The 27,373-nt window shown below is 55.8% G+C and overlaps 1 protein-coding gene across 1 annotated transcript in view; it reads right to left on the bottom strand.

Moving 5' to 3' along the window:
• Positions 1–27,373, bottom strand: part of GALNT2 (polypeptide N-acetylgalactosaminyltransferase 2) — a gene marked incomplete at its 5' end in the record, with an annotated part of 83,453 nt that overhangs the window by 25,386 nt on the left and 30,694 nt on the right. The window contains 2 exon segments of the mRNA XM_080651154.1: positions 6,374–6,527; positions 9,132–9,225. Of these exon segments, the coding sequence (XP_080507280.1) occupies positions 6,374–6,527; positions 9,132–9,225 (248 nt within the window).

Raw genomic sequence — 27,373 nt, 5'->3', positions numbered from 1 at the left:
AAGAAGAAAAGACTTAAGTTTAGACAAGACAAAGAAAGAGAAAAAAAAAAAAAAAGATCCGTTTCCTGCCAATTGGCAACGTTCTTCTACATAAACATAGCATTAAAAAGGAAACAAAAAGCACAATTCCAGGCGAATGAGATAGAAGAGTATTTTGGTCATTTAAAAGTGGGTTTGCAGATAAAAATCGTAACGCTGCACCCACAAACCGATTTAATCAACGTAAAGTAAACAGTAAGCTCTGACGAGAGGGAGAAGGGGATGAGAAAATGAGCTCGAGCCTTTAAATCTCTCTCGACAGCGTGTGCTCGATAAAATGCGTGCACACGGTCACAGCGGCCAGCTCGATTTTGACAACGAAATGTATTTTAATCAACACCGCCTTTAGAATTATTCCAAGTGTGTGTATGCATTTTTTTTTGGGGGGGGGGAGACACACTCTGTTTGTTCATTCACAGTGAGATATAACAGAAATAAAGAATTCCATAAGTGGCTTGAAAAGCAGAATAGATATATATTCAAGACAGAGGAGTGGGTCCGGGAACAGAAGGAAGGACAAGAGAATTGCATCTAGAGCAGGGGTGGGCAAACTTTTTGACTCGAGGGTCACAGTGGGTTCTTAAACTGGACCGGAGGGCCGGAACAAAAGCATGGATGGAGTGTTTGTGTGAACTAATATAAATTCAAAGTAAACATCATTACATAAAAGGGTACGGTCTTTTTTTTTTATTTCAATAGTTTTATTCATTTCAAACATTTTAACAAGAAGAATGTAAACACTAATTATTATAATTTGAAACTTCAAAAAATGGAGGAATCCTAGCACAATAACATACCTTATATTGAAGATGGCAAAGGCAAAATAAAATTGCCTAACAAAGGAAAGGTACAAAAGCCTTTCAAATTAAACTTCAATATAATAAAATAATTTAAAACTAAAACAAATAGAAAAGAACAAAATGTGTAAACAGTAAATTAAACATTTTCTTTAGTGCAACTTCCAAATTATGCCTGGGACATAGATGTAGATGGCAATGTAGACTGGGTTGAAAGGTTTTTGGTCTTTAAAACATCCACTTCAGTGGGAACAGTGTTGTTGGTCTCCTTTTTAGCTAATGCTCTGATCCTGTGCTCTCCAGGGGCGTGTCTCCCTACATCACCACGATAACGTGTCCACGCATTCCCAGGGTGATGTCGGGGGATGTGTTCGCGGGCATTACAAGGAGCCTCTGGAAGATTGAGAGGTTGTTTCTTCTACTGAATGGGCGGATATAAATCCGGATATAAATCCGCCCACTCAGAAGAAGGAGCTGCGGCTGTGTTTCCCGACGTTGCCATGTTAACACTGCTGCTGGTGAAGGAGCGGAGGGGAGAGCAAGAGAACCCTCCGCTCTTTCGGCTCCGCGGGCCGGATAGAACAGCCGAACGGGTCGGATCCGGCCCGCGGGCCGTAGTTTGCCCACGGCTGATCTAGATCATAGCACGGGGAATAACCAATACACTTAAAACACAGATGAGAGCGTGAGAGGGACGGGGGACCCGGGGACACCCCTGATGAAGTTGCAATCAGGGGCCCAAAGGGAGAGGGGAGAGAAAGGGGGGGGTCCAAGCGAAACGGACAAAGACGTGATGCTGCCGACTCAGAAACTCCTGCAAACCCCAAACAGCTTCCATATAAAAAATAAATTTAAAAATCCAGGCACGTTCGACACGCTGCTGGAAACCAGAGGGAAAGAGGAACGCCTTCAAGGCAGCGGGAGGAAAACGCCAAAGGGCCGTCACACGGCAACAGTAAGATCAGGAGAAGCGCCGGGCATTGTAGGGGCTGTGTCGTTGTTGAGGAGAATTGACGGGATTGGACTTGCGGTATTTTCGCACTCACTAGCAGGTCAAAATGCAAATCTTCATGAAGACCCTGACCGGCAAGACCATCACCCTGGAGGTGGAGCCCAGTGATACCATTGAGAATGTGAAGGCCAGGATCCAAGACAAGGAAGGCATTCCTCCCGACCAGCAGAGGCTCATCTTTGCAGGCAAGCAGCTGGAAGATGGCCGCACTCTTTCTGACTACAACATCCAGAAAGAGTCCACCCTGCACCGGGTCCTCCGTCTGAGGGGTGGCTGTTAATTCTTCAGTTTTGCATTCATAGTGCCCAATGATGGCACTACTCTGCATTTTAGCCATTTGCCCCAATTTAAGTTTAGAAATTACCAGTTCAGTAATAACTGAATCTGTTCAAAATGTTAATGAAAGTTTTGTTGCATGGTATAAACAAAAACAAAAACAAAAAACAATAAGATCAGGTTGATATTTCACCGGGACAGGGGAAGCAGAAGACAGCGGAACGACAGTGAGAAGCTCCATGTCACCGTCAGCCCCAGCGCCTCTCACAGGGACAGGGCCCTTCAGGAGTGATCGCGAAATAAAGATGTTTTCAGACGGGGAAAAAAAAAATAAAAGAACACTGAACTTGCCGCCGGCAAACTGTCACTGAGCGAAGGATGAAGACGTGCTCAGATGGCGAACTGGGAAAGCCGTCGCAGGCGGGGCACGGAAACATAAACATGTGGACCGGTCTGAAACCTACTGACGGCATGAGACCGTGAAAGCGGTCCCGTGGAGTTTACACATCCACTGTACGATGGATGCACAAGCATCAGGGCAGAGGAGAGTGAGTGGAGGGTGAAGTGTCGGGTCTGCACCCTGTACGGGGAAATAACACAAGTGCTCATTGATATTAGGCTCTGACAAGCCAGGAATGCAACGAGCCGATAGAGGGGCAATACTTAATCCAAAGAGACACGAAAGGACGGGAAGAGGAACGCCAAACAGCGACATTGCTGGCGTTTACCCCGAAGACACCCCCAGTACCGGCAGGGCGCAGCGGCCTGGCATTCACCTGCTGACGCACCACGGAGTGGCCGACGGACAAGGGGAGGCGGGCTGTGCAGGTGGATAAGACACTGCTTTCCTTAGCAAAACGAGGAGTGAGAACAAGGCCCCGGGCCCCCCGAAATGAGACCCCTCGCAGCGCCCACTAACGCAGAGCAGAAACCCCCTCCCAAGCCAGCTGTATTTCTTTTCTTTTCTTCTTTTTTTTAAAATATATTTTATTGATTTTTTTTACAGAGAGGAAGGGAGAGGGATAGAGAGCTAGAAACATCGATGAGAGAGAAACATCGATCAGCTGCCTCCTGCACACCTCCCACTGGGGATGTGCCCGCAACCAAGGTACATGCCCTTGACCGGAATCGAACCCGGGACCCTTCAGTCCGCAGGCCGACGCTCTATCCACTGAGCCACACCGGTTTCGGCCCAGCTGAATTTCTTTACGTTTGTCTGTTAATCCTCACCCGAGGATATTTTTCTCTGTGGATTTTTTTAGAGAGAGTGGAGGGGGGAGGAGAGAGAGAGAGAGAGAGAGAGAGAGAGAGAGAGAGAGAGAGAGAGAGAGAGAGAGAGAGAAACATCCATGTGAGAGAGACTCCAACCGGCTGCCCTCCTACACAAGCCCTGACCAGGGCTGGGGGTCGAGACGGCAACAGAGGTATATATGCCCTTAACCAGCATCCAACCCAGGACCCTTCAGTTTGTGGGCTGACACTCTATCCACTGAGCCACCCTGGCCAGGGCCCGCGTCTGCTGTTTTCCCCGATTCCGCTCCCCTAAAAATAAGACTCCGAGTCCCATCATCACTGCCTTCCCCGAGGCATCCCTCTGCGGGGCTGCGTTTATGCTAACTTTTTCTTGGCCTCAGCCATGTTTATTCTTCCCGAGTCCCAAGGAGAAGTTGGCAGTGTCTTTCCCCACAGCCCTTAATCCTCTTTAGCCCCTCTTTTCAAACAGCTGACGTCAACCCTGCCATTCTGGCGGGGCTCCACAGCGCAGCCCGGGACTGAAATGCCGGCCCTCAAGTTGGAATTTTGTAAAAAAATAAAAATTAAAAAAAACAAAACAGAGAGGCCCGAGCCGGTTTGGCTCAGTGGATAGAGCGTCAGCCTGTGGAATGAAGAAGGGTCCTGGGTTCGATTCCGGCCAAGGGCACATGCCCGGGTTGCAGGCTTGATCCCCAGTGTGGGGCGTGTGGGAGGCAGCTGATCCGTGATTGTCTCTCATCATTGATGTTTCTGTCTCTCTCCCCCTCTCCCTTCCTATCTGAGATCAATAAAAAATTAAAAAAAAAAACTAGATATATCTATAGTTTTAAAAAAGAATGGTGTTCTAGGGCTTACACTCTCAGGACAGGATGCCCTGGCTCCAACCAACTCTGGGGGGGACTTTAATTTAGCCCCAGCCCAACACACGTGGAAGGAGTCCCAGCTGCGCCTTTATAACATGCAAATGCGCCCGACAGTAGCTGGCACTAAAATTAAACCCACCTAAAACGCACCCCACCAGGGGATGAATAGTCAAACATCTGCTTGGATAGACTCCCTACTTCAAACATTGAAAAGAAATTATATAGAGTTTTGGGGACGTTTAAGGGACTCGCGAGAGAGCCAGTGTGACGAGCCGTAGACAGCACACCGCTGGCTCTCAGCTCCAACAGGACAAGTCACAGCAGGGACACCAGCCCTCAAACGGAATGGAGAGACGCGACTCACAGCATCTCACGGCGATGGAACCAAGCCGTGGAGGCCGGCACCAGGCAGGGTTTCTGCGCCCCAGTGGGCGGGGACTTCACCCCCTCTGTTGCCACCGCGGGGACCTCGGGTCGCTCTCCGTGCAATGGGGACACCCTTCGTGTCCAGCAGCATGTGAGGGCGGCGGGAACGGCCCCCGGGGCGTGGGGGTGGGGGAAACGTGTGGCACAGTCCAGATGCCACGTGCCCTGGGGGGAGGGTGATGGGGGATGCACGCACCTGGCACCCGCTCCCCAGGTGTGCAGGCGTGTGCGGACCCACACACGGCACCTGAGCCTCAGCAGACGTACCCCGCGCTCCCCTCCGTGATGGTGGGTGACGCTAACAGTAACCGGCGAGCTCCCAGGCCTCCTCAGCACCCAGGCACCTGTCAGCCCCTGCGTGTGGCTCCTCCTCTGAGCAAGACTGGCCGGGCTTGCCCTAACCAGTGTGGCTCAGTGGATAGAGCGTCGGCCTGCGGACTGAAGGGTCCCAGGTTCGATTCCGGTCAAGGGCACGTACCTTGGTTGCGGGCACATCCCCAGTAGGAGGTGTGCAGGAGGCAGCTGATGGATGTTTCTCTCTCATTGATGTTTCTAACTCTCTATCCCTCTTCCTTCCTCTCTGTAAAATATCAATAAAATATATTTAAAAAAAAAAAAAAAAGACTGGCCGGGCTAAGGGTCCAGGGAACCGCCTCCCAGGCAAAGGTCCCAACCAGCGAGACTCAGAGGCAGAGAGAGGACATCACTTTCCCGTGGTGACACAGCTCAGGACAGACCTCCTGAGCTGAGTCTGCAAAACCCGGGTGCCCTCCACCCGCAGGTCCCCGATCCCCGGCGAGGGACGCGAACAAGAGCTGTTCCTGTCAGCACACAGGCTGGAGAGAGAGAGAATTGTCCCAATAAGCAAGGATTTACGTTTTTTTTTTCCTTCCCACAGGGCTGGGAAGAATGGACAATTATGGCCCCGGCTGGTGTGGCTCAGTGGATAGAGCGTCAGGCTAAAGGACTGAAGGGTCCCAGGTTTGATTCCGGTCAAGGGCACATGCCTGGGTTGGGGGCTCCATCCCCAGTAGGGGGCGTGCAGGAGGCAGCCGATCCATGATTCTCTCTCATCGTGGATGTTTCTCTCTCCCTCTCCCTCCCTTCCTCTCTGAATTCAATAAAATACATATAAAAAAAAAAAAAAGAATGGGCCGAAACCGGTTTGGCTCAGTGGATAGAGCGTCGGCCTGCGGACTGAAGGGTCCCGGGTTCAATTCCGGTCAAGGGCAGGTACCTTGGTTGCGGGCACATCCCCAGTGGGAGGTGTGCAGGAGGCAGCTGATCGATGTTTCTCTCTCATCGATGTTTCTAGCTCTCTATCCCTTTCCCTTCCTCTCTGTAAAATATCAATAAAATATATTTAAAAAAAAAAAGAATGGAAAATTATGCTTTTTTGGTGAGTGTCTTTTAACACAACTTCCTCCTGCCGGTTCCCACGTTCCGCGACCCAGCCTCCAGGTCCGGCCACGGGCATCGGGCCTAGAACCCGGCCCCGCCCGGTTCCTCGCTCCTGCGGGTGCAGGTCCACGGTCCCACGCCTCGGGGTCGGTCCACCCTGACCGCCCCGCGAAGACACCACCTTGTTCCGTTTCCCAGAGCGGCCGCCCGCGGTCAGCATCGCCGCCGTGAGAGCCCCGGCCCGGCTTGGGCTGCGGGGAGCCGGTGGCCCAGGCCAGGCCAGGCCACCCCCCCGCGGTACTCACTGGTCATGCCTGGTGTCAGGGATGGCTCTGTCCATCCGCAGCTTGTCGCTCTCCACTTGGTTGAACTTGTTGCGGGCGTAGGGGTCCTGCCCCGAGCGGACCACGGTCCCCCCGACGTACGCTTCCTGGTTAAAGTCTCGCCACCGCACTTTGCCTGGGAGGAGCAGAGCAGAGGGCGTGGGGCGGGGCACGGAGACCAGCGTGAGGGGTGCACCCCGGGGACCGTGCCACATCCGGAATTAGCTGCCCAGCCCGGCTGGCCGGCGTGGCTCCCTGGGTTGAGTGTCGGCCTAGGAACCAGGAGGTCACGGTTCGATTCCCGGTCGGGGCACAGGCCCAGGTGGCGGGCTCCATCCCCAGTGTAGGGCGTGCAGGAGGCAGCTTATCTGTGATTCTCTCTCATCATGGATGTTTCTCTCCCTCTCCCTCTCCTTTCCTCTCTGAAATCAATACAATTATATATATATTTTTAAAAAATATATTTTATTGACTTTTTACAGAGAGGAAGGGAGAGGGATAGAGAGTTAGAAACATCGATGAGAGAGAAACACCCATCAGCTGCCTCCTGCACACCTCCTACTGGGGATGTGCCCGCAACCAAGGTACATGCCCTTGACCGGAATCGAACCCAGGACCCTTCAGTCTGCAGGCCGACGCTCTATCCACTGAGCCAAACCGGTCAGGGCTACAGTTATATTTTAAAAACAAATAAAGAAACAACGATGCAAATCTATGAAAATGCACCTTCCAAGGATTAACACCACAAAACACATGGACACCCAAGTGCTCAGAGACACACACGTGGTTCTCAGGTTAGAGACCGCTCGGGTGCTGACCGATGTCCCTCAGGAGACCTCTGGTCATATACCAGCCACCACCCGCAGGTGGACCAGGGCAGGGAAACGCCTCTGCCGGGGCGGGTCCCACGGGGCCGGGGAGGGTCCCACAGGCCGGGGCAGCAGGAGACTCTTGATTCTGCACTGGCCTCACGACTGAGCTACAAGTCTTCACTCCAACCCTCGTGGGAAGTCGGGCTTAATGAACTGCAAACCCTGTGTACAAGGAGCCGCCGCTTCTGGGAAAGTGGCCAAGAAGGGAAAGAGAATATATTTTAAATCAAAGGACAAAGCTCTCAGATTTATTTATGGCCTCCTGGTTGGCGTCCAATTGAATGCCATTTCACTATGCTTAAAAGGGGGGGAAAAAAACGCCCAATATTCTCCCTCTAAAAGGTCATTACGCTACAGCATGAAAGAGACGCCAGGATTACAAACAAATATGTCCATTTAAATGACGGAGGCCTGCGCGTAGCACTTCATGATGTTTCACGGGGTATCTGGGGAGATAGGGAACTTTGCTCGCCCGTGAGAAACTGTCTTGTGAAATCAGGACTTCTGCCCAACTCTTTTCTTTCTTTTTTAATTGTCATCTGAGGGTATTTTTCCATTGATTTTTAGAGAGAGTGAAAGGGAGGGAAGAGGGGATGAGAGAGAGAAACATGGGTGCGAGAGAGACACATGGACTGGTTGCCTCTCACGCGTACCCTGACCCGGGGCAGGGGATCGAGCCTGCAACCGAGGTACACGCCCTGGACTGGGAATCGAACCCGTGACCCTTTGATCTGAGGGCTGATGCTCTAACCACTGAGGCAAACCGGCCAGGGCCACAATTCATTTTTAAGGATGAAAAAAAATAAAAATAGAAAATTCAAAAGTGGCTAAAAGCTGTTTCAAAGAAAACATGAGACGAAAAATCGGATGTTACGGGTTAAATACTCTCAATGTATGTAAAATTATTCGTGCCATCGAAATAACTTAAAAAAACAAAAAAACACCACAACACGGTCTGGCTTGCATTGCGAGGTGTACGCCTGGCTTGAAATCAAGGAACAGCCAGACCTTTCTTTTCTACAGTTTAAATAGAAGCTCTGCGTTTTCCTCCGTGTGTGATGGTGTCTAAATGTCGTTGTCAGCCTGGCCGGCGTGGCTCCGTGGTTGAGCATCGATCGACCTATGAGCCAGGAGGTCATCGTTCGATTCCCGGTCAGGGCACATGCCCGGGTTGTGGGCTCCATCCCCAGTAGGGGGCGTGCAGGAGGCAGCCGATCCATGATTCTCTCTCATCATGGATGTTTCTCTCTTTCTCTCTCTCTTTCTCTCTCTCTTTCTCTCTCTCTCTCTCTCTCTCTCTCTCTCTCGCTCTCCCTTCCTCTCTGAAATCAATAAACACATATTTTTTTAAAAATATGAACATGTCATCCAGCAGGCGTGGCTCAGTGGTTGAGCGATGACCTAGGAACCAGGAGGTCAGGGTTCGATTCCCGGTCAGGGCACATGCCTGGGTTGCGGGCTCCATCCCCAGTGTGGGGCGTGCAGGAGGCAGCCGGTCTGTGATTCTCTCTCATCATGGATGTTTCTTTCTCTCCTCCTCCTCCCTTCCTCTCTGAAATCAATAAAAATACATTCTAAAAAATTGTGACTTGGTACATACCATCCAATATGTTCTATTTCCGTCTACTTTTTCTTTCAACAAATTTTGGTCACCTCCCCGCGGACGCACTTCACCGGCCACCGACGGGCCCGAAGGAAGTCGGCAAAACCCTGCTCTCCGCGTCTCCACCTGCCCCGTCAAACCCAGTCTCCACCCCACAGGCCACGTGCTCCCACACCACATCCGGCTCATTCCCTGCTGGTGGCAAAAGGACGTCCCGATCCCCAGGCGCCCGCCGGAGGCCGGCCTGGCCGCGGTGCGGTCCTACCTGGAGGGAGGGTCTCCACGCTCTGTGCTTTCTCTTCCCCGTTGCTGTGGTGCAGGTCTTTCTTCTTAACCGGGTCAATGTCATTCCAGTCCTCCTGGCGGGACAAAGACACCCAGTGAGGCATGGGGTCCTCAAGCACACCTCCGTTCTCCAGGCCCCCCCCCCCCACACACACACACGGAGTCTCGGGAGGCCCAGGGGCCCCGGGGACGCGATCACGAGACGCACTCCACCTCATCTCCTCCATCTCCGGGACCTGCACCCCGGAGCACCTGTCAGCGGGTAGAAGTGCGAGAAACTGGGACTAAGCTTTTCTAAGGGGGGGGGGGTTGCAGTTCCCCATTCATTTTATTATTTTCTTAAAGGTTTGTTTTTGTTGTTGTTGTTTTAAATGTATTTTTATTGATTTCAGAAAGGGAGGGAGAGAGTGAGAGAGAGAGAGAGAAATATCAATGATGAGAGAGAATCATGGATCGGCTGCCTCACACTGGGGAGGCAGCCGATCCACACTGGGGATCGAGCCGGCCACCTGGGCATGTGCCCTGATCAGGAATCAAACAATGACCTCCTGGTTCATAGGTCAACACCCAACCACTGAGCCACATCAGTCGGGCAGTTCTCCCTTCTTTTTATAATTGTACTAGAGGCCTGGTGCATGAATTCGTGCACCAGTGGGGTTCCTCGGCCTGGCCTGCGGGATCGGGCTGAAACCGGCTCTCCAACATCCCCCAAGGGGTCCCGGATTGCGAGAAGATGCAGGCCAGGCAGAGGGACCCCACCGGTGCACGATCGGGGCTGGGGAGGGACGCAGGAAGTCGGCCAGCCGGGGAGGGACTGCAGGAGGGTTCCAGGGTGTGTCCGGCCCGTCTTGCTCAGTCCTGATCGGCTGGACCGCAGCAGCAAGCTAACCTACTAGAGCATCTGCCCCCTAGTGGTCAGTGCACGTCATAGAGAGCGGTTGAGCGGCCTTAGCATATCATTAGCATATTATGCTTTGATTGGTTGAACGGTCTCCTGGACGACCGGACACTTAGCATCTTAGGCTTTTGTTATATAGGATTGTGTGTCTATGGGAAAGAAATACTCTGCACACTCCCAGGGGTTGGAGGATCTGTGGGAGTTGGGGAAGGGAGTAGGGAAAGTGGATTAAATACAAGAATTGAATGTGCTTCAATTAAAGCCGTTAACATCAGGGTAGCTCTCCAGACGTCTCCGATGGTTTCAAGGACGCCCTCGGACCACCATGTCCTCAGGGCCCTCCTCAGCAGCGGTGAGATGATTTGTTGAATTCCACCGAGTAACAGCGGAGAGAGGGGAAGGACCCCCAGAGCCCTCCTAGGCCTTTCCTCTAACAGGAAGGGCTTGCCGCGAACCCGGAATAAAATACGAGCTCTGGCAGAATTTACTCCAGTCGTCTGCACAAACCACCGACTCTGTCGACGTGAAACCCAAGAAAACAACAGCAGCATGAGCCCAGAGCTAACGATCCTTTCCCATCATGCAGCATCGGATTCCCGTGAATAAAACAGCGGCGAAAAGGTTTCCGTCTAGAACCCAAGTCAGAACTACCCCACAGCTGGTCAGTTGCCCACACAGATCTATGTGGGAGCCCAGTGCAGGCGACCGGCCGTCTCCCCGAGTGGATGCTCGCAGGACGGACGGTCGGCAGCACGAAGCCCTTGGGCAGGGCAGACCCCGCCAGCTGTGCGGGCTGGTCAAGGGCCATTCCCTCCGCCGGCCGACAGGGGCCGTGTGCTGTGTGATGTGCATAAGCTGACCACTGGCGGCTTTGGGGCTCTTTACAATGTAAAGGGAAGCCAGGCCGGCCTGGCTCAGGGGCTGAGCGTCGACCTAGGAACCAGGAGGTCACGGTTCGATTCCCGGTCAGGGCACTTGCCCGGGTTGCGGACTCGATCTCCAGTGTGGGACGTGCAGGAGGCAGCCGATGGATGAGTCTCGCTCATCATTGATGTTTCTCTCTCTCTCTCCCCCTTCCACTCTGAAATCAATTAAAAAAAATATCTACAATAATAGAAGCGTAATATGCTAATAAGACTGGACAGCAGAATGACCTTCCAGACGAAGCAGGGGCTGTGAGGGCCGAGCCCCTTGCATGAATTTCGTGCATCGGGCCTCTAGTGTATATATATATATGCATTAAAAAAAGAACGTGAGCAAGCCTCAGCACAGCGGCCACCATGGCATCTCACCAAGCACCCCAAGTTCACGTGGGATGGGATCTGGGAGGGGTGTGGCTTTGCCCCCTATGAGCGGGGTGCCATGGAGCTGCTCAAGGTCGCTAAGAACAAGAGGGCCCCGCAGTTCACCGAGAACAGGGTGGGGACACACGTCGGTGCCAAGAGGGAGGGAGAGGAGCTGAGCCGCGTCCCTGCAGCCGTGAGGGAGGCAGCAGCCGAGAAGGACGGAGCCCCATCCCCTCTGGGGAATAAAACCTATTCAGAGAGAGAAAAAGAAATAAAACAAGAGCCCGGGGCAACTGGCCCAGATCCATGCTCTGCCCACCTGCCAGGCCAGTGCTGGGCCGGACCGACTGCCCCAGGGCCCAGCGGGGGGGGGGTGAGAGTAACTAAATCACTGGCATGTCCCCGGAGCCGCCAGCTAAAATGTCTCCTCCCTCTTATCTCTCTTCTTCAGCTTCAGAAAACTGTACGCTCGCACTCATATTGGCTTCCAAAGCTTGCTTCTCCAGCCCACACACTGTACCTCGTCGGGTCATCATGGGAAAGTTTGGGGGGAAGGTGACTGGCTACAATGAACTCGGGCTCCTCAGGCAAATTCCAATTCCTTCCCTGGCGCTCACAGCCCACAGGAATCATCCCTCCCGCCCACGGTGATGTGGCAAGAACTACATGAGCTGACATGCTACGAGGACGGGGCTAGGAGCGTCTGGCACGCAGTAGGTTCTCAATAAAACGTGAGCCCCCGTCCCACACAATTAACAGCCTTGGCAGTTCCGAGGCACCCAATTGACAGCAGAGGAAACGAAGGCCCAAGAAATTGCCTGAAACAGAGTGGGGAATCCCAGGGAGGGGATGGCGGGGGAGCGTGGGTGGGAGGTAATCAACCAAGGACCTTGTATGCACATACACGGAGTGGCCAGATGAGGATGATCTCTGAACGCATCATCATCTGGCCACTCAGTGTACATCCTATAGAATAAAAGGCTAATATGCAAATTGTCCCCTCGACCAGGAGTTTGAACAGCAGGCAGGCGGACCAGCCGCCCATGTCCCCTCCCCCTGGCCAGGCTGGTCGGACCCCACCCATGCACGAATTCATGCACCGGGCCTCTAATACACACACACACACACACACACACACACACACACACTGAGTGGCCAGATTATTAGGAGTTCAGAGATCCTCATCATCTGACCACTCATCATCTGACCACTCAGTGCGTGTATAACCCATGGACACAGACAATGGGGCCAGAGCGGGCTGGAAGGGGTCCATGGGGGGAAAAAGGGGACATATGTAATACTTTCAAAAATAAAGAATAATTGCCGAAACCGGTTTGGCTCAGTGGATAGAGCGTCGGCCTGCGGACTGAAGGGTCCCGGGTTCGATTCCGGTCAAGGGCATGTACCTTGGTTGCGGGCACATCCTCAGTGGGAGGTGTGCAGGAGGCAGCTGATCGATGTTTCTCTCTCATCGATGTTTCTAGCTCTCTATCCCTCTCCCTTCCTCTCTGTAAAATATCAATAAAATATATTTTAAAAAATAAATAAATAAAAAATAAAAAATAAAGAATAATTTAAAAAAAAAAGAATTGAAGCAAGGGAAAGAAATCGCCTGCATTTCCCAGGATCCCATAGTTCCTGGTGACCCGTCCCGGGTCCTCTTCCTCCCGCAGACCCCGAGTCTGGACCGCGGGGATCACACCAAGACCCGCAGACTCCACGGTGTTCGTCCCACCTGCTGCCCATCTCACCTCCACTGCATACTAATCTCTCTGAGATTCCGACGGCTGTTGTTTTGATTTTAATGCCGAGTTCCAAAGAGCCTGCGTCCTGTTCATTTCTCTCTCTGTGGTCCAAAGATTCGTGCATCCGCTCGCTTTGAAACTAGAAAGGACTAGCCCTGGCCGGTTTGGGCTCTTGGCTCAGTGGATAGAGTGTCGACCTGCGGACCGAAAGGTCCCCAGCTCGATTCCGGTCAAGGGCACACGCCTGGGTTGCAGGCTCGATCCCCAGTGGGGGGCGTGCAGGAGGCAGCTGATCAATGATTCTCTCTCATCACTGATGTTTCTCTCTCTCTCTCCCTCTCCCTTCCTCTCTGAAATCAGTCCATAAAAAATCTGAACAGGGCTCGGAGAGGCTACAAAGCTTGTGTTGTTTTCATTGCACGGAAAAGAACAAAACTAGAAAGGACTAGACTCAAACCCAGCTCCTAAACCTTTACAAACGACCCATCTAATTCTCAGTGGCACCACCCAGAACGCTAAGCGGTGAGGGGATTAGAGAAAGGGTGTGGAATGCCGGGAGCATCGCACCTGTCCGCTCCAGGGGCCTCATCGCACGACCCGGAGGACGGATGCCTGAAGCCGGAGTAAGCGCTGGAAGGAGCCCCCTGGGAAGCTGGGTTTGCCCGGGGGTGAGAGGTCACGGTCGTGACACAGCCAAGTTCACTGCCGTCAAGTCAAGCAGAACGCACACCCTCCCTTTCACTCCCGTCCCACAAGCTGACGCACGAGCACCCTGTCCGGTCCCCCCTGCAAAATCAACAACCCGGGACGGAGTGGCAGGATGTTCACTTAAAATAATAAACAATAAAAACAATCCTGATACTGAGTGTTACCAACGCTTTAAAGCCCACATTTTTCCTTAAAGGGATCAGGGAGCCGCAGCAAACAAACTAGAAACACGAAAGAAATGGGACGTGGGAAATCAAGACGAGGAAACAGGAAAGCAAAAATGCCTCGGGCGATGTGCATTTTAACCCTGAGCTTCCCGGAGGCAGAAGGAAAAGAAGGGACAGGAACTAGAATTAAGATGCAACGACGGGGCCAGGAACTCGGTCAAGGTGAGTAACCACAGGTACCCTGAAGAGAGGGGCAATTTCGGGTGGAAAATCCTACATGTCCTATAGCATCATCAGTAGCGTTATCGACACTAAAACCCCGATACCAATCGCAGCACCGTTTCACTAGGACAGGGAGCAGCAGTCGGTGGGAGGAGGTGAGGAGGGACTATTAGAAGACGGTGGTCGTCCTAGAAGAGACGAGGTCTGACTAGTGAGCAGAGATTTGGGGCCCTGGCCCAGGTGGGAGCGGGGGTGGGATGGCTCCTGGACTGCGCACATCCCCCACAGAGCTGTGACTCCGCCCCCCCACCCCGCCCCGCCAACTGTCGACAGTCATTCGGGTCAAAAGGCAGGAATGAGCTCACATTGGCCAAGACCTTCAGAGCCCAGGGCAATCTGGCCAGCCAGGCTGGGCCCAGGGCCTGGGAAAAACGCATCTCCCAGGATTCTGTTCCCGGAGGCACCAGGACTGAAGGAGGAGGGAGCCCTCGCTGGTTTGGCTCCGTGGATAGAGCGTCGGCCTGAAGATTGAGGGGTCCTGGGCTCAATTCCAGTCGAGGGCACATGCCCAGGTGGCGGGCTTGATCCCCAGGAGGGGGCGTGCAGGAGGCAGCCGATCCAGGATTCTCTCTCATCATGGATGTTTCTATCTCTCTCTCCTCCTCTCTGAAATCAATAAAAATATATATTAAAAAAAAAAAAAAAAAAAGGAGGAAGGACACTGGGGCTGGAGCCAGCCAGCCTGCAGGTGATGGGCAGACGCCAGGGACTCTTCCGGAGCCGACCAGCGCGCGCCTGGCCCTGCGCCCTGGGAGGCATCCAGCTCACACCTTCGCCGCAGCGAGAGCCAAGGTGGCCCCGGGCCATGCGGCTCCCGAGGCCACGGCCACCCCAGGGCTCCCGCGGACTCCGTGTGCGGTCTTCCCGCTGGCCCGGCCCCTGTGGCCCCAAGCAAGGCTCCAGGTTTCAATGTTTCCTTCAGAACCGGCCCAGATGCAAAGCCGGGTTCCCGGGGAAGGAAGGAAACGATGGGGTGAGACTCTGCTGCTGACCCCGTCTCACAATGAGTATCGCCTTCCTTTCTTTTTAAAATGTATTTCTATTGATTTCTAGGCAGACAGGAAGAGGGGGGACAAGGGGAGAGAGAGAGAGAGAGAGAGAGAGAGAGAGAGAGAGAGAGAGAGAGAGAGAGAAAGAGAGAGAAAGAGAGAGAGAGAGAAAGAGAGAGAGAGAGAGAGAAAGAGAGAGAGAGAGAGAGAGAGAGAGAGAGAAACATCCATGATGAGAGAGAATCACGGATTGGCTGCCTCCTGCACGCCCCACATTGGGGATCGAGCCCGCAACCCGGGCCTGTGCCCTGACCGGGAATCGAACCGGCGACCTCTCAGCGCACAGGGTGACATGCTACCCACTGAGCCACGCCAGCCAGGGCTGAACGTCACCTTTCGTGAGACCCTTCCCACACACGCAGCAGGCCCTACCTAGACGCGTTGGGTCTTCAACCAAGACCACCCACTTATGGCCCACAAACCTTCGGCAAAGCTCTGTTTCTGCCCACTGGCGTGGCTCAGTGCATGAGCGCTGACCTAGGAACCAGGAGGTCAGGGTTCGATTCCCGGTCAGGGCACAGGCCCGGGTTGCGGGCTCGATCCCCAGTGTGGGGAGTGCAGGAGGCAGCCGATCCATGAGTCTCTCTCTTATCATTGATGTTTCTCTCTCTCTCTCTCCCTCTCCCTTCCTCTCTGAAATCAATTAAAATATATTTAAATAGATTTTTTTTTAAAAAGCTATTTTGGCCGAAACCGGTTTGGCTCAGTGGATAGAGCGTCAGCCTGCGGACTGAAAGGTCCCGGGTTCGATTCCGGTCAAGGGCATGTACCTGGGTTGCGGGCACATCCCCAGTAGGAGGTGTGCATGAGGCAGCTGATCGATGTTTCTCTCTTATTGATGTTTCTAGCTCTCTATCCCTCTCTCTTCCTCTCTGTAAAAAATCAATAAAATATATTTAAAAAAAAAAAAGCTATTTTGCAACCACTACTGTCTCGTCTAAAAGCCGTGTCGCAGTCACCCCAGACACATGGAATATGCCCTGTCCCCTCCCCCCCAACTTCGCACAGTGGATGGGAGAACCAACATTCGCCGTGCCAGCCGGGAACCTGGCGTGGGCTGGGCCCGTCCCCTCTGAGGCCACTCGCCGCTCTGTGTACACAAGCAGAGCTTTCGGGAGGCATTCGTCCATCCCCCGAGCTCGGGGCCTGCGGGGACACAGTCTTCTTCGGGGACCCCAGTCCCCCTGCAGCGGGGGCCCACGGGATGATCTCATTGCCACTGGATATCCCTGCAAAGACCCCCGTCTCCAAACCAGGCCCCCTGCTGAGGGCCCGGGGGTCAGCACTCCACCCTGTCCTTTTGGGAGGGGGCAGGGAGGGGCCCCTGTCACATTTCCTCTCTCCCGGGGCGGGGTGGGCGGGGTGGGAGACACGAATCGAAGCCGGCCACCTCTCCCTCGGCCTCTGCTTTTCCCTCGCATCTGGGAAATTCCTTCTGTTCCATCTGCTCCGAGGCTCTTGCTAGAGGCCACGCCCACCGTGGGAACGCCACAGCGGGGTCGGAGAGCCCCTAAAGAGGTGTCCCCCCCCCCCCCCCCCCCGAGGAAGATCGCGCCCCCGTGCGAGGAAAGTCCCACGGCCGGTACTCCAAGCACGGCGCGCACACACACACACACACACACACACACACACACCCGCTGCCCATCGGGGGCCGGCTCCTGGCATCACAACCCGACAGACACTCCGATTATGCAGCCCTTTTCACGAGGCTAATCAGACAGAGACATATTCTTCTCTCCGAAGAATGGGGGGAAAGACGCCCTTTCTGGGCCTGTGTCCGACAGACGGCCCGGCAGACAGGCCGCCACAATGAGTCTGCGTGAGCGCTGGGAAGGGGCCGGCCCGCAGCCTTTGTCAGCCTATCAGTCCCACCAGACGGTGATGCAGGAAAGAGCGTGGGTGATAAGGGCCCGCGGGCGGGAGGTCCCAGGGGCCGTGGCCTCCTGCCGGCTGTGGGGGGCTGTGGGGGGGAGGGGACCCGGAGAGAACAATGGCTGCATGCATCTCACGGAGAGGGGAGCAGCGGGGAGCAGGCCCGGGGCCAGGAGGCTGAGCTCACTGTCTGACAAAGGAGACCCTGGGGTGGGGAGATGAAAAGGAAGCCGGGTGGGGCCCGAGGGCCCTCGGGAAGACTGGGTGCTGGTGACCTCAGAGCAACACGGGCGCTCCCTACCCACGGTTTTTCAGGAGGACTGGGTGCATCAGCACCTGTTTCTAGGCAGAAAGGATTATGGGTATGTTTTCTCTGTTTCCCAAACAGTCCTAGTGGTGGGGGTGGTGGTGGTGGAGGAGGAGGAGGAGGGGGAGAAGGAGGAGGAGGAGGAGGGGGAGAAGGAGGAGGAGGAGGAGGAAGAGGAGGAGGAGGGAGAGGAGGAGGAGGGGGAGGAGGAGGAACAGGAGGAGGAGGGGGGAGGAAGTAGAAGAAGAAGAATCCTTAAAGTGCTAAAGAATGATAAAGGGTTAAAGAATGAGCCTTCAAAACTTACTGTTTCAGCCCACTCAGCGTGGCTCAGTGGTTGAGCGCTGACCTATGAACCAGGAGGTCACGGTTCGATTCCCGCTCAGGGCACATGCTCAGGTTATGGGCTCCATCCCTAGCAGGGGCCGTGCAGGAGGCAGCCGATCCATGATTCTCTCTCATCACGGATGTTTCTCTCTCTCTCTCCCTCTCCCTTCCTCTCTCTGAAATCAATAAAAAAAATATATTGGGAAAAGAAAAGCGATTTGGTTCATGTCAAATGTCCGCTGACTGTGTGTAAAAGGCCGAAGAGGAAATGTGCACAGAAGGAAGGAAGGAAGGAAGGAGAAACGAGGTCACCCTCAGGATAAGACAGGACGCACATCCCCTCCGGTCCCAGCTCAGCCACCAGCAGGGACCCGCTGCCCCAGCCAAGAGCTCGAGGCTGCAGGCGCCCCTTCTCCACGCTGCTCTCGGAAACGGGCTCAACGTGAACCTAAGGACTTTTGTTTGCTTCACCCAAACCTCTGCTCCCGGAGCCGTGGGGGTGCAGACTTGACCTGCAGCCCGCGAAGCCGCTCTGGGAGCGCAGCTGGGGCTTCCCGGGTGAGGGGCAGGGGTGCGTGTTCCGGGCAGAGACACGAAGCTCCGGGTGGGCTCCCCGCCCGCCGGCTCCGAGCCCAGAGGGAGAGCCGCCCCGCAGGGGGGTCCCTGGCTCGGTGGCTCCCGCGCCGGAGCAGCCGCCTCCTCCGGGGGCTGTCACACCGAGTGGCTGTCGCGCTGCATGACGGCATCGCCAGGTAAGACGCCAGCGTGGTGCACGGTGCTCCCGAGGACTAAACCCGGAGGGCGAACCGCACAGGCACCGGACGTGTCGGGACCCACCGCTCCGAAGGCCACCCCGCAGCCCGGCCGCGCTAATTCCACCACCTGCCCAGGGCGGCCCTGCCCGTCTCCAGGGACAAACCCCGACGAGTGGGAGACGGGCAGGCGTGTCGTGGGCGGTCTGGCCCCCACGCTGTTCTAAAAGCAAACACAGCCGGCGGCCCCGTGCCCCTCCGGACGTGGCATTGTGCAACGTGTCTGTCTGTTTATATGCACACGGCTGAGGTGCCGCTCCGGACGTGGCATTGTGCAACGTGTCTGTCTGTTTATATGCACACGGCTGAGGTGCCGCTCCGGACGTGGCATTGTGCAACGTGTCTGTCTGTTTATATGCACACGGCTGAGGTGCCACTCCGGACGTGGCATTGTGCAACGTGTCTGTTTATATGCACACGGCTGAGGTGCAAACCGACCATACCAAGACAGGCCTCCTGTGGATCCCAAGAAGCCGACCGGGGCGGCACATCGGAGCAGGACGCACACATGCATGTGCATACATACATGTGCACACACAGACACACACACACGGACACATACATGTGCGCACACATGCACCCATACATCAACCCTCTAGATTGGGGTGGGGCACGTCTGCCGTGCATCCATTTCTCACGTCCAGCTGCAGACAGGCAGGCGTGACTGTCTTTCTAATCGCCACCCAGGAGGAGGAGTGAGGAAGTGCTTACGTTCAGCCTGGCCAAGGAGACACGCCCGTCCAGGTCAGCGGGCAGCCGCGGAGAAGAAAGGTGGGAGAGAGCCGGGGCCGCAGGAGCACCCCGCAAGTAGCACCGGAGGCGCGTCACGGAGCCCCAGGCAGCCAGACGAGGCCGTCCCCTCTCTCCTCAGTTCATCTCGGGAGAATGGAAGTGCAGGCTGTGAGCTTCCAGAAGATGGGGGGCAGGGGGGGTGGAGGGGAGCAGCTGACTCCTGGCTGCCCCGTGATGAAGGTCTCCACAGAGACCCGGCTTCAAGCGCTCTCTCCCAGTCCAGACGGAGCCGCCACCACCGCCAGGAAGGCGGCCGGCTGGGGGGCTCCCCGCGTCCGGAAACACCAGCCCACTTCCTCCTGTCCTTGCTGCGGGGAAGCAGCGCCCGGCACCCGCGGCAAACCCCACACGGGGCCCGAGCCGGGGGTGGCCTTTACCACCAGCTGGGAGTCAGGCACCTATTTTAAACCATGGAAGAGCCTAGGCCAGCCTGGGCGATGGGAGAACAGCTGGTCCCCCGGTGACTGATGAGCTAAGAACTCCTGATGGGGCTACGATTTCTCACCAACGTGTCTTATTTTTGTTTTTTAATTGATGTCAGAGAGGAAGGGAGAGGAAGAGAAAGAGAAAGAAATATCCATGATGAGAGAGAATCATGGATCGGCTGCCTCCTGCATGCCCCACACTGGGGATGGAGCCTGCAACCCGGGCACGTGCCCTGACCGGGAATTCAACCGTGACCTCCTGGTTCATAGGTGGACGCTCAACCACTGAGCCACACTGGCCGGGGTGCCCTTACTTTGCTTTAAAAACGTGTCTTCAGCCCTAACCGGTTTGGCTCAGTGGATGGAGCATCGGCCTGCGGACTGAAGGGTCCCAGGTTCGATTCCGGTCAAGGGCATGTACCTTGGTTGCGGGCACATCCCCAGTAGGGGGTGTGCAGGAGGCAGCTGATCGATGTTTCTCTCTCATCGATGTTTCTAACTCTCTCTCCCTCTCCCTTCCTCTCTGTAAAAAAGCAATAAAATATATATTAAAAAATAAAAATAAATAAAAACGTGTCTTCAGCCCTCGCCAGATTGGCTCAGTGGATAGAGCGTCAGCCCGCGGACTGAAGGATTCTGGTCAAGGGCACATGCCCAGGTTGCAGGCTCGAACCCCAGTGGGGGGCGTGCAGGAGGCAGCCGATCCATGATTCTCTCATCACTGATAGAAGTTTCTCTCTCTCTCTCTCTCCCTCTCCCTTCCTCTCTGAAATCAATAAAAATATATTAAAAAATAAAATAAAATAAAAACGTGCCTTCTTGTGGCGACAGGTACATCATGAAATGGACACTCTTATCTCTAGGTGTGCGGGGGAGCGGCACGAGGAACATTCGCTCCGCAGCTCCCCGGGAGCCGCGAAGGCCAGGAGGGCAGGAGTCTCGTCTCCTCCCGGCGAAGGCCTCCGGGGGCTCGGAGAGGCGGCCCTCCGAATCGCTTCACGAAGGGCGGGCGGGCGGGCGGGCGGCGGGGGTCCCCTTCGCTCCGTGACGCTAAGGGACTCGGACAATCCACTCGCCACCGAGGGGACGCGGGGCTCTCCCCGGGGAGAACGGGGAGGGCTTCATAAACAAGATGACAGCTAAATGCGGCAGACGGGACCGTGTGTGTGTGTGTGTGTGTGTGTGTGTGTGTGTGTGTGTGAGAGAGAGAGAGAGAGAGAGAGGGGGGGGGGCCCTCACGCTTTGCAGAAAAGCCTGCCGCCGGGAAGCCAGCACTCAGCCAGGAGGAGGGATGCTGCCACACGCTCCAGGTGTGACTCCAAGTTCCCACGGCACAGGGGGCGGCCACAGGGGGAAGTCGCAGGCCAGCGTGTGTCCGCCCACGAGGGTCCTGCTGGCCAGAGACTGGGCAGGGGCAGGGGCAGGGGCAGGGGCAGGGGCAGGGACTGGGCCCAGGCAGGCAGCCGCAGGGGGAGACATCAAACACGCGTCCTCGGCCAAAGCTCCTGGCCGGCGGCACTACTGTTTGTTTTCACAGTGCAGGGCGGGGGACTGTCCTCCCGCCACCTCCTGGCTGTCTCCACCGAGGAAGCAGGGATGGCAGGGACAGACCGTCTCGACGCACCAAACCCGTCCCCCCCGCCCCCCACCCCCGTGAACACTGAGCTGGTAGCTAACAAGCAGACCCCGGGACGAGGGGGAGGCCTAGGGTGGGGAACCACCCCCCCCCACCGCCGGGGGGAGGCGTGGTGGCACAGGGCCCCAATCGGGCCACGGCAGGGACACGGCAGCCTGGGTGGGCACAGCTCGTGGGGGCCCGGCAGCCTCGAGTCTAAAGAGCTGGAGCCGCCCTAGGTGGTGGGGCTCAGTGGGTGGAGCATCGGCCTGTGGACTGAAGGGTCCCGGGTTCGATTCCGGTCCAGGACCCGTAGCTCAGTTGCAGGCTCACTCCGATGTGCAGGAGGCGACCCGTCGATGTCTCGCTCACATCGCTGTTTCTCTCTCTCTGTCTCTTCCCCCTCCCTTCCACTCTCTCTAAAAATCTATGGGAGCCCTAACCGGTTTGGCTCAGTGGATAGAGCGTCGGCCTGCGGACTGAAGGGTCCCAGGTTCGATTCCCGTCAAGGGCATGTACCTTGGTTGCGGGCACATCCCCAGTAGGAGGTGGGCAGGAGGCAGCTGATCGATGTTTCTCTCCCATCGATGTTTCTAACTCTCTATCCCTCTCCCTTCCTCTCTGTAAAAAATCAATAAAATATATTTTTAAAAAAAATCCATGGGAAAATATCCTTGGCTGAGGATTCACTCACACACACACACACAAACACACACACACACTCTCTCACACATACACACACACTCACACACACAGGCACACACACACTCACACACACACACACACGCACACACACTCACACACACACTCTCGCACACACACACTGTCTCGCACACACACACACACACTCACACACACACTCACACACACACACACACACCCACACACACACTCTCTCACACACACACACACACTCACACACACTCACACTCACACACACACACACACACACACACTCTCTCTCACACATACACACACACTCACACACACACACTCACACACACACTCTCTCACACATACACACACACACACTCACACACACACATGCACACACACACACACACACACACGAAGCGGGAACCTACTCTCTCTGGCCCCTCCCGGCTTGCAGCTCCGAGTCTGAGCAGCTCGGACCTCCACGGCCGACCCACGGGACAAGGAGCGCTTCCGAGCGCTTAAAGAACCACCACGCAGGTTATTTTCCTTCTAACCCAGAGCAGAAGGACCCCCAGAAACCTGAGCACCGCCCCCCCCCGCCCCCCGGAGAGGAGCACACGATTTCCCATCAGACGCCATGCGATCCCTCACGTTGTATTAAGAAAACAAAACGCACAACTCGGGTCCGAGGGCTCCCCGCAGGCTCTTGCTGCGTGACCTTGGGCCAGGTCAATGCCGTTTCTGTTCCCTGGGACGGGGTACTGTGGGAACCCCCTCCCCCCGCTCCTCCGCGGGCCGTGCGCTCGGGATCCTGCTGACGGCGCCCGGGTGGACACTGCCCCGTCGTTCCGGTGCCGCTCGCGCCCGGGGCCCCGGGGTGGCGCCTCGGAAGCGAGCCCTAGAGTGTGTGGCCTGGAGACGAGGCCCCCTCTTTAGGGACGGACGCCTTCGGGTGCGAAGACCGAGGCTCGGGGTCAGGAGGGGTCCGCAGGCCTCCCGGCGTGCCAGGGACTACGTCGGGGGGAGAACACGGGGCAGACAGGCGTCTTGTGAAATGCTGGGTCACATGTGAAAGGAGTCCAATTCCGCAACTCGGGCCCCAAGGTCCCCCGGGCCCCCAGCAGGGTCATGTGCTCACAGCCGGCAGCCAGGGGCGCCTGCGGTGGGGACCCGGGACAGGCGGACGCAAAGCCAACGTTTCAATGTTAAAAAGTACGTGCGGCCCGGCCAGCGTGGCTCAGCGGCTGAGCGTCGACCTAGGAACCAGGAGGTCAGGGTTCCATTCCCGGTCAGGGCACAGGCCCGGGTTGTGGGCTCGGTCCCCAGTGTGGGGCGTGCAGGAGGCAGCCGATCCATGATTCTCTCTCATCATGGATGTTTCTCTCTCTCTCTCTGAAATCAATAAAAATATATATTTTTTAAGTACGTGCAGCTGCAACTGTAAGCACCCGATGCCACCCCCACGAGAGTGGCACGCAGCTCCTGCACTCCGTGGCGGCCCCCTCCAAGGCCCAGGAGTGGCCGGGGGGACGTGGGCTCATGGAGCAGCTAGTCTGCCCGGGACACGCCGCTGGGCTTCGCATGAGCTCGCTGGGTTCTCCTGGCATCGCTCCAGCAAAAACCCTGGGACCCTCACTTCGCGGGAGAGAAAACGGAGGATCATAAAGACGGCACTTGTCTCAGGCGCATCGAGCAATAACCGGCGGAGGCGGAACTGAAATTCAAAGCCAAGCTCGCCGGCTGCAAAGGGTCCCCGTCCCCCCATCCCCCGTCCCCCCGCCGCAGCTCTGCAAGGGGCAGGAGGAAGGGCGCGTCTCTGAGGTCGGCGGGAGCTGCCACGTGCCCACGGCGGACTTCCACGCGGAAGGCAGACTCCCGGTCCTGCCTGGCGTGTGCCTGACCATTCACAGAAAAGGGGCCGGCGCCGGGGCTGCGCGCAGGGTTTTGGGGTCAGCACCGGGGAAATGAGACGAAGCATCCCGAAGTGGAATTCCACAGAGAAAAACGAGTCCCGGGAACCGGTGTGGACGAGACTGAAACACGGGTGGAGCCACGACTGTCCTCAAGACCCTGCCTGCGGCGAGGACCCCGGCTCCACCACACCGCACCCCTCAGGCGAGTCGGGTCCCAACACCCGATGTCACCTGTTCCGAGGTGCCTGCTTGTCCCATCTCAACATCTCGGGATGGGTATCAGCTAACTGGAAGCTTCGGGGACAGCGAGGACCTGGGGGCTGTCTACCCTGACTCTGCATTTTATTTTTTTATTATTATTATTTTTAATGAGATTATCACTGAGATTCAGGGATAATTCTTTTTTTTTTTAATGTATTTTATTGATTTTCTACAGAGAGGAAGGGAGAGGGATAGAGAGCTAGAAACATCGATGAGAGAGAAACATCGATCAGCTGCCTCCTGCACACCTCCCACTGGGGATGTGCCCGCAACCAAGGTACATGCCCTTGACTGGAACGGAACCTGGGACCTTTCAGTCCGCAGGCCGACGCTCTATCCACTGAGCCAAACCGGTTAGGGCTTATTTTATTTTTTAAAGATACATGTTTATTGATTTCAGAGAGGAAAGGAGAGGGAGAGAGAGAGAGAAACATCCATGATGAGAGAGAATCGTGGACCGGCTGCCTCCTGCACGCCCCACACTGGGGATCCAGCCTACAACCCGGGCATGTGCCCTGACTGGGAACTGAACTGTGACCTCCTCATTCCTAGGTCAACGCTCAACCACTGAGCCACGCCGGCCGGGCCTAATTCTGCATTTTACAAAGGCGAACACTGAAGCCGCACAGACCCTTCTGGGTGGCCCAGCGACCACCGGAAGGGCTGCCGGCTGGGGAGACACCTGCCCGGGGCTGCCTGTTCCCTCAGCTCCGACACGCTGATGCTGAGTGACAGGAGGATGGCACCTTCCCAGCCGCGCCTGAAGGACACGCTGTCTCCTCTGGCAAGAAACAGACGGGTAGATTTTTCTCCCCAAATAGCACGCGGGCTGCAGGGTGGGGAGGAGAAAAAGCATCCACTTGGGAAAAATTCGCAGCATGTCTGCAGTCAGGAGTGTGGCTCTACGCCGTGACAACATCGTCTATTCTGAGCACGGGACGCGTTTGCCAATTCCTAATGAGCCAATTAGAAGCAGACTGCAGACCAACAGCAAGCTCATCCCGGAATTGTGAGTGCGCCCAAAATACCCTGCATTCCTGATGCACGGCTGGCGGCGGCACGTGGCCACGGAGTGCGGGCCGTGGCACGTGGCCACGGAGTGCAGGCCGTGGCACGTGGCCATGGAGTGCGGGCCGTGGCACAGGAACCTCGGGGAGTAACTGCTGACCTTCTTGACACCCTCCGTGACTCTGGCACCCAGAACAGGCCCAGGTGAGCTGCTCTGGAAGATGCTGAGGCCCGAGGGGGCCCGAGGGGGAGGCGCACGCGCTCTGGGACGGAGAATGGGGATGCAGAGCCAGATCTGGGAAGACGCAGGCTGGAGACGCTGTCCTGAGCGGGGCCCCTTCGGGGCACAGGGAGGAGTGCTCCGGCAGAGGGAAGAGGGAATGCCGAGAGGAGGGAGACTGGAGCGTGAAGAATCTAGATCAGACGCCGCCTGACCACAGCTAGGGACTCGAACCGTTCAGGTCAGACACCCCCAGGAAAGAGCGAAGTCCCACAGGGAGCCCTGATCGCGCCCCCTTCTCTCATCTAGGACCGTTTCTGTTCTCTCTCCCCCCCGCCTTCCTCCCCCCCCCCCAAGAATGGCCCGCTCTCTAGACACGACCCGAGGACACGAGGGCCACCTGGGATCTTGATTCCACAGAGGGAGACGCAGCTGCTGGGCTCCCTGCCACAACTGAGGGTGCACCCTGGGGCGCAGGCAGAGCCGGCCAAGTCCCAGCGACGGAGGGGCGGGCGCTGACAGCCCCCGTGACGTACAGGGAGCCCCGACAATAACTCCCGATCGGTGACACCCCGGCCGCTTCCAGACGCAGCTCAGCCAGAGAGATTCTTTCACTCCGCAGGCAGCTCTGGGAAGGATTCCTGCCTACCTTGTCTTTGTTTCGTTTCGTTGTTGTTTCTCTTTTTTAAAATGACGCTTCGTAACACTGGTGACACGCGTACATTCCAGCCGGCACAAGCCCCCTCCAACCACAGCCTGGCTCCGAGGCCCTTGTCTGAGAGGGACAGTGTTCCACTGAGTTTACCAACAACGTTCTAAAGAGCTGGTGTCTGCCCCCCGCTCCCAGGCTCCACATCTGCAGCACAGTTAGAGAGAAGGAAATAGTACAATGAACTCCAAGGAAGTCCCTATCGGTAACTTCACGGCACCCAGCCCGGCCGGCGTGGCTCAGTGGTTGAGTGTTGACTAAAGAACCAGGAGGTCAGGGTTCGATTCCCGGTCAGGGCACATGCCCGGGTTGTGGGCTCCATCCCCAGGAGGGGCCGTGCAGGAGGCAGCGATCCATGTTATTCTCTCTCATCATGGATGTGTCTCTCTCCCTCCCTTCCTCTCTGAAATCAATACAAATAAAAATTTAAAAAAATGAAACAAACAGCATCTACATCTATGTGGGGAGTATTTTTCACACCGTACAGATCTGATGACATTTTTTCCTTTTTTTTTTCTTTTTTATTATGTTTTTTTTTAATTGATTAAGGTATTACAAATGTGTCCTTATCCCCCCATTGTCCCCTCATCGCCCCCCAGTCCTGCCCTCACCCTCACCCCCTGGTGTCTGTGTCCATTGGTCAGGCGTATATGCATGCATACAAGTGCTTTGGTTGATCTCTCTCCCTTCCCCCGACCCTCCCCTGCCTTCCCTCTGAGGTTTGAGCATCTGATCGATGCTTCTCTGTCTCTGGATCTGTTTTTGTTCATCAGTGTGTGTTGTTCATTATATTCCACAAACGAGTGAGATCCTGTGGTATTTATCTTTCTCCAACTGGTTTATTTCGCTTAGCATCATGCTCTCCAGGTCCATCCATGCTGTTGCAGATGGTAGGAGTTCCTTCCTTTTTACGGCAGCGCCGTATTCCATCGTGTAGATGTGCCACAGCTTTTTAATCCACTCATCTGCTGATGGGCGCTCCTCTTTCCTTTTAACGGGGAGCTGGGTGTGTGATCCGCTTCGGTGTCCCCGGAAGACCCAGGGACAGGGCACGGTCACTTCAGCTCGCCTGCAGGCCACCGCGTGGGTGTGTTCGTTACCCGGGGACAGCGGACGGTGGGCCACCGAGTTCCCCAAGAAGCGCTAAGACGCCAGCCACGTGGCGGCCT

This window comes from Plecotus auritus (assembly GCF_963455305.1).
Source record: "Plecotus auritus genome assembly, chromosome: 14".
Lineage (NCBI taxonomy): Eukaryota > Metazoa > Chordata > Mammalia > Chiroptera > Vespertilionidae > Plecotus > Plecotus auritus.
This window is presented reverse-complemented; position numbering and strand designations above follow the sequence as displayed.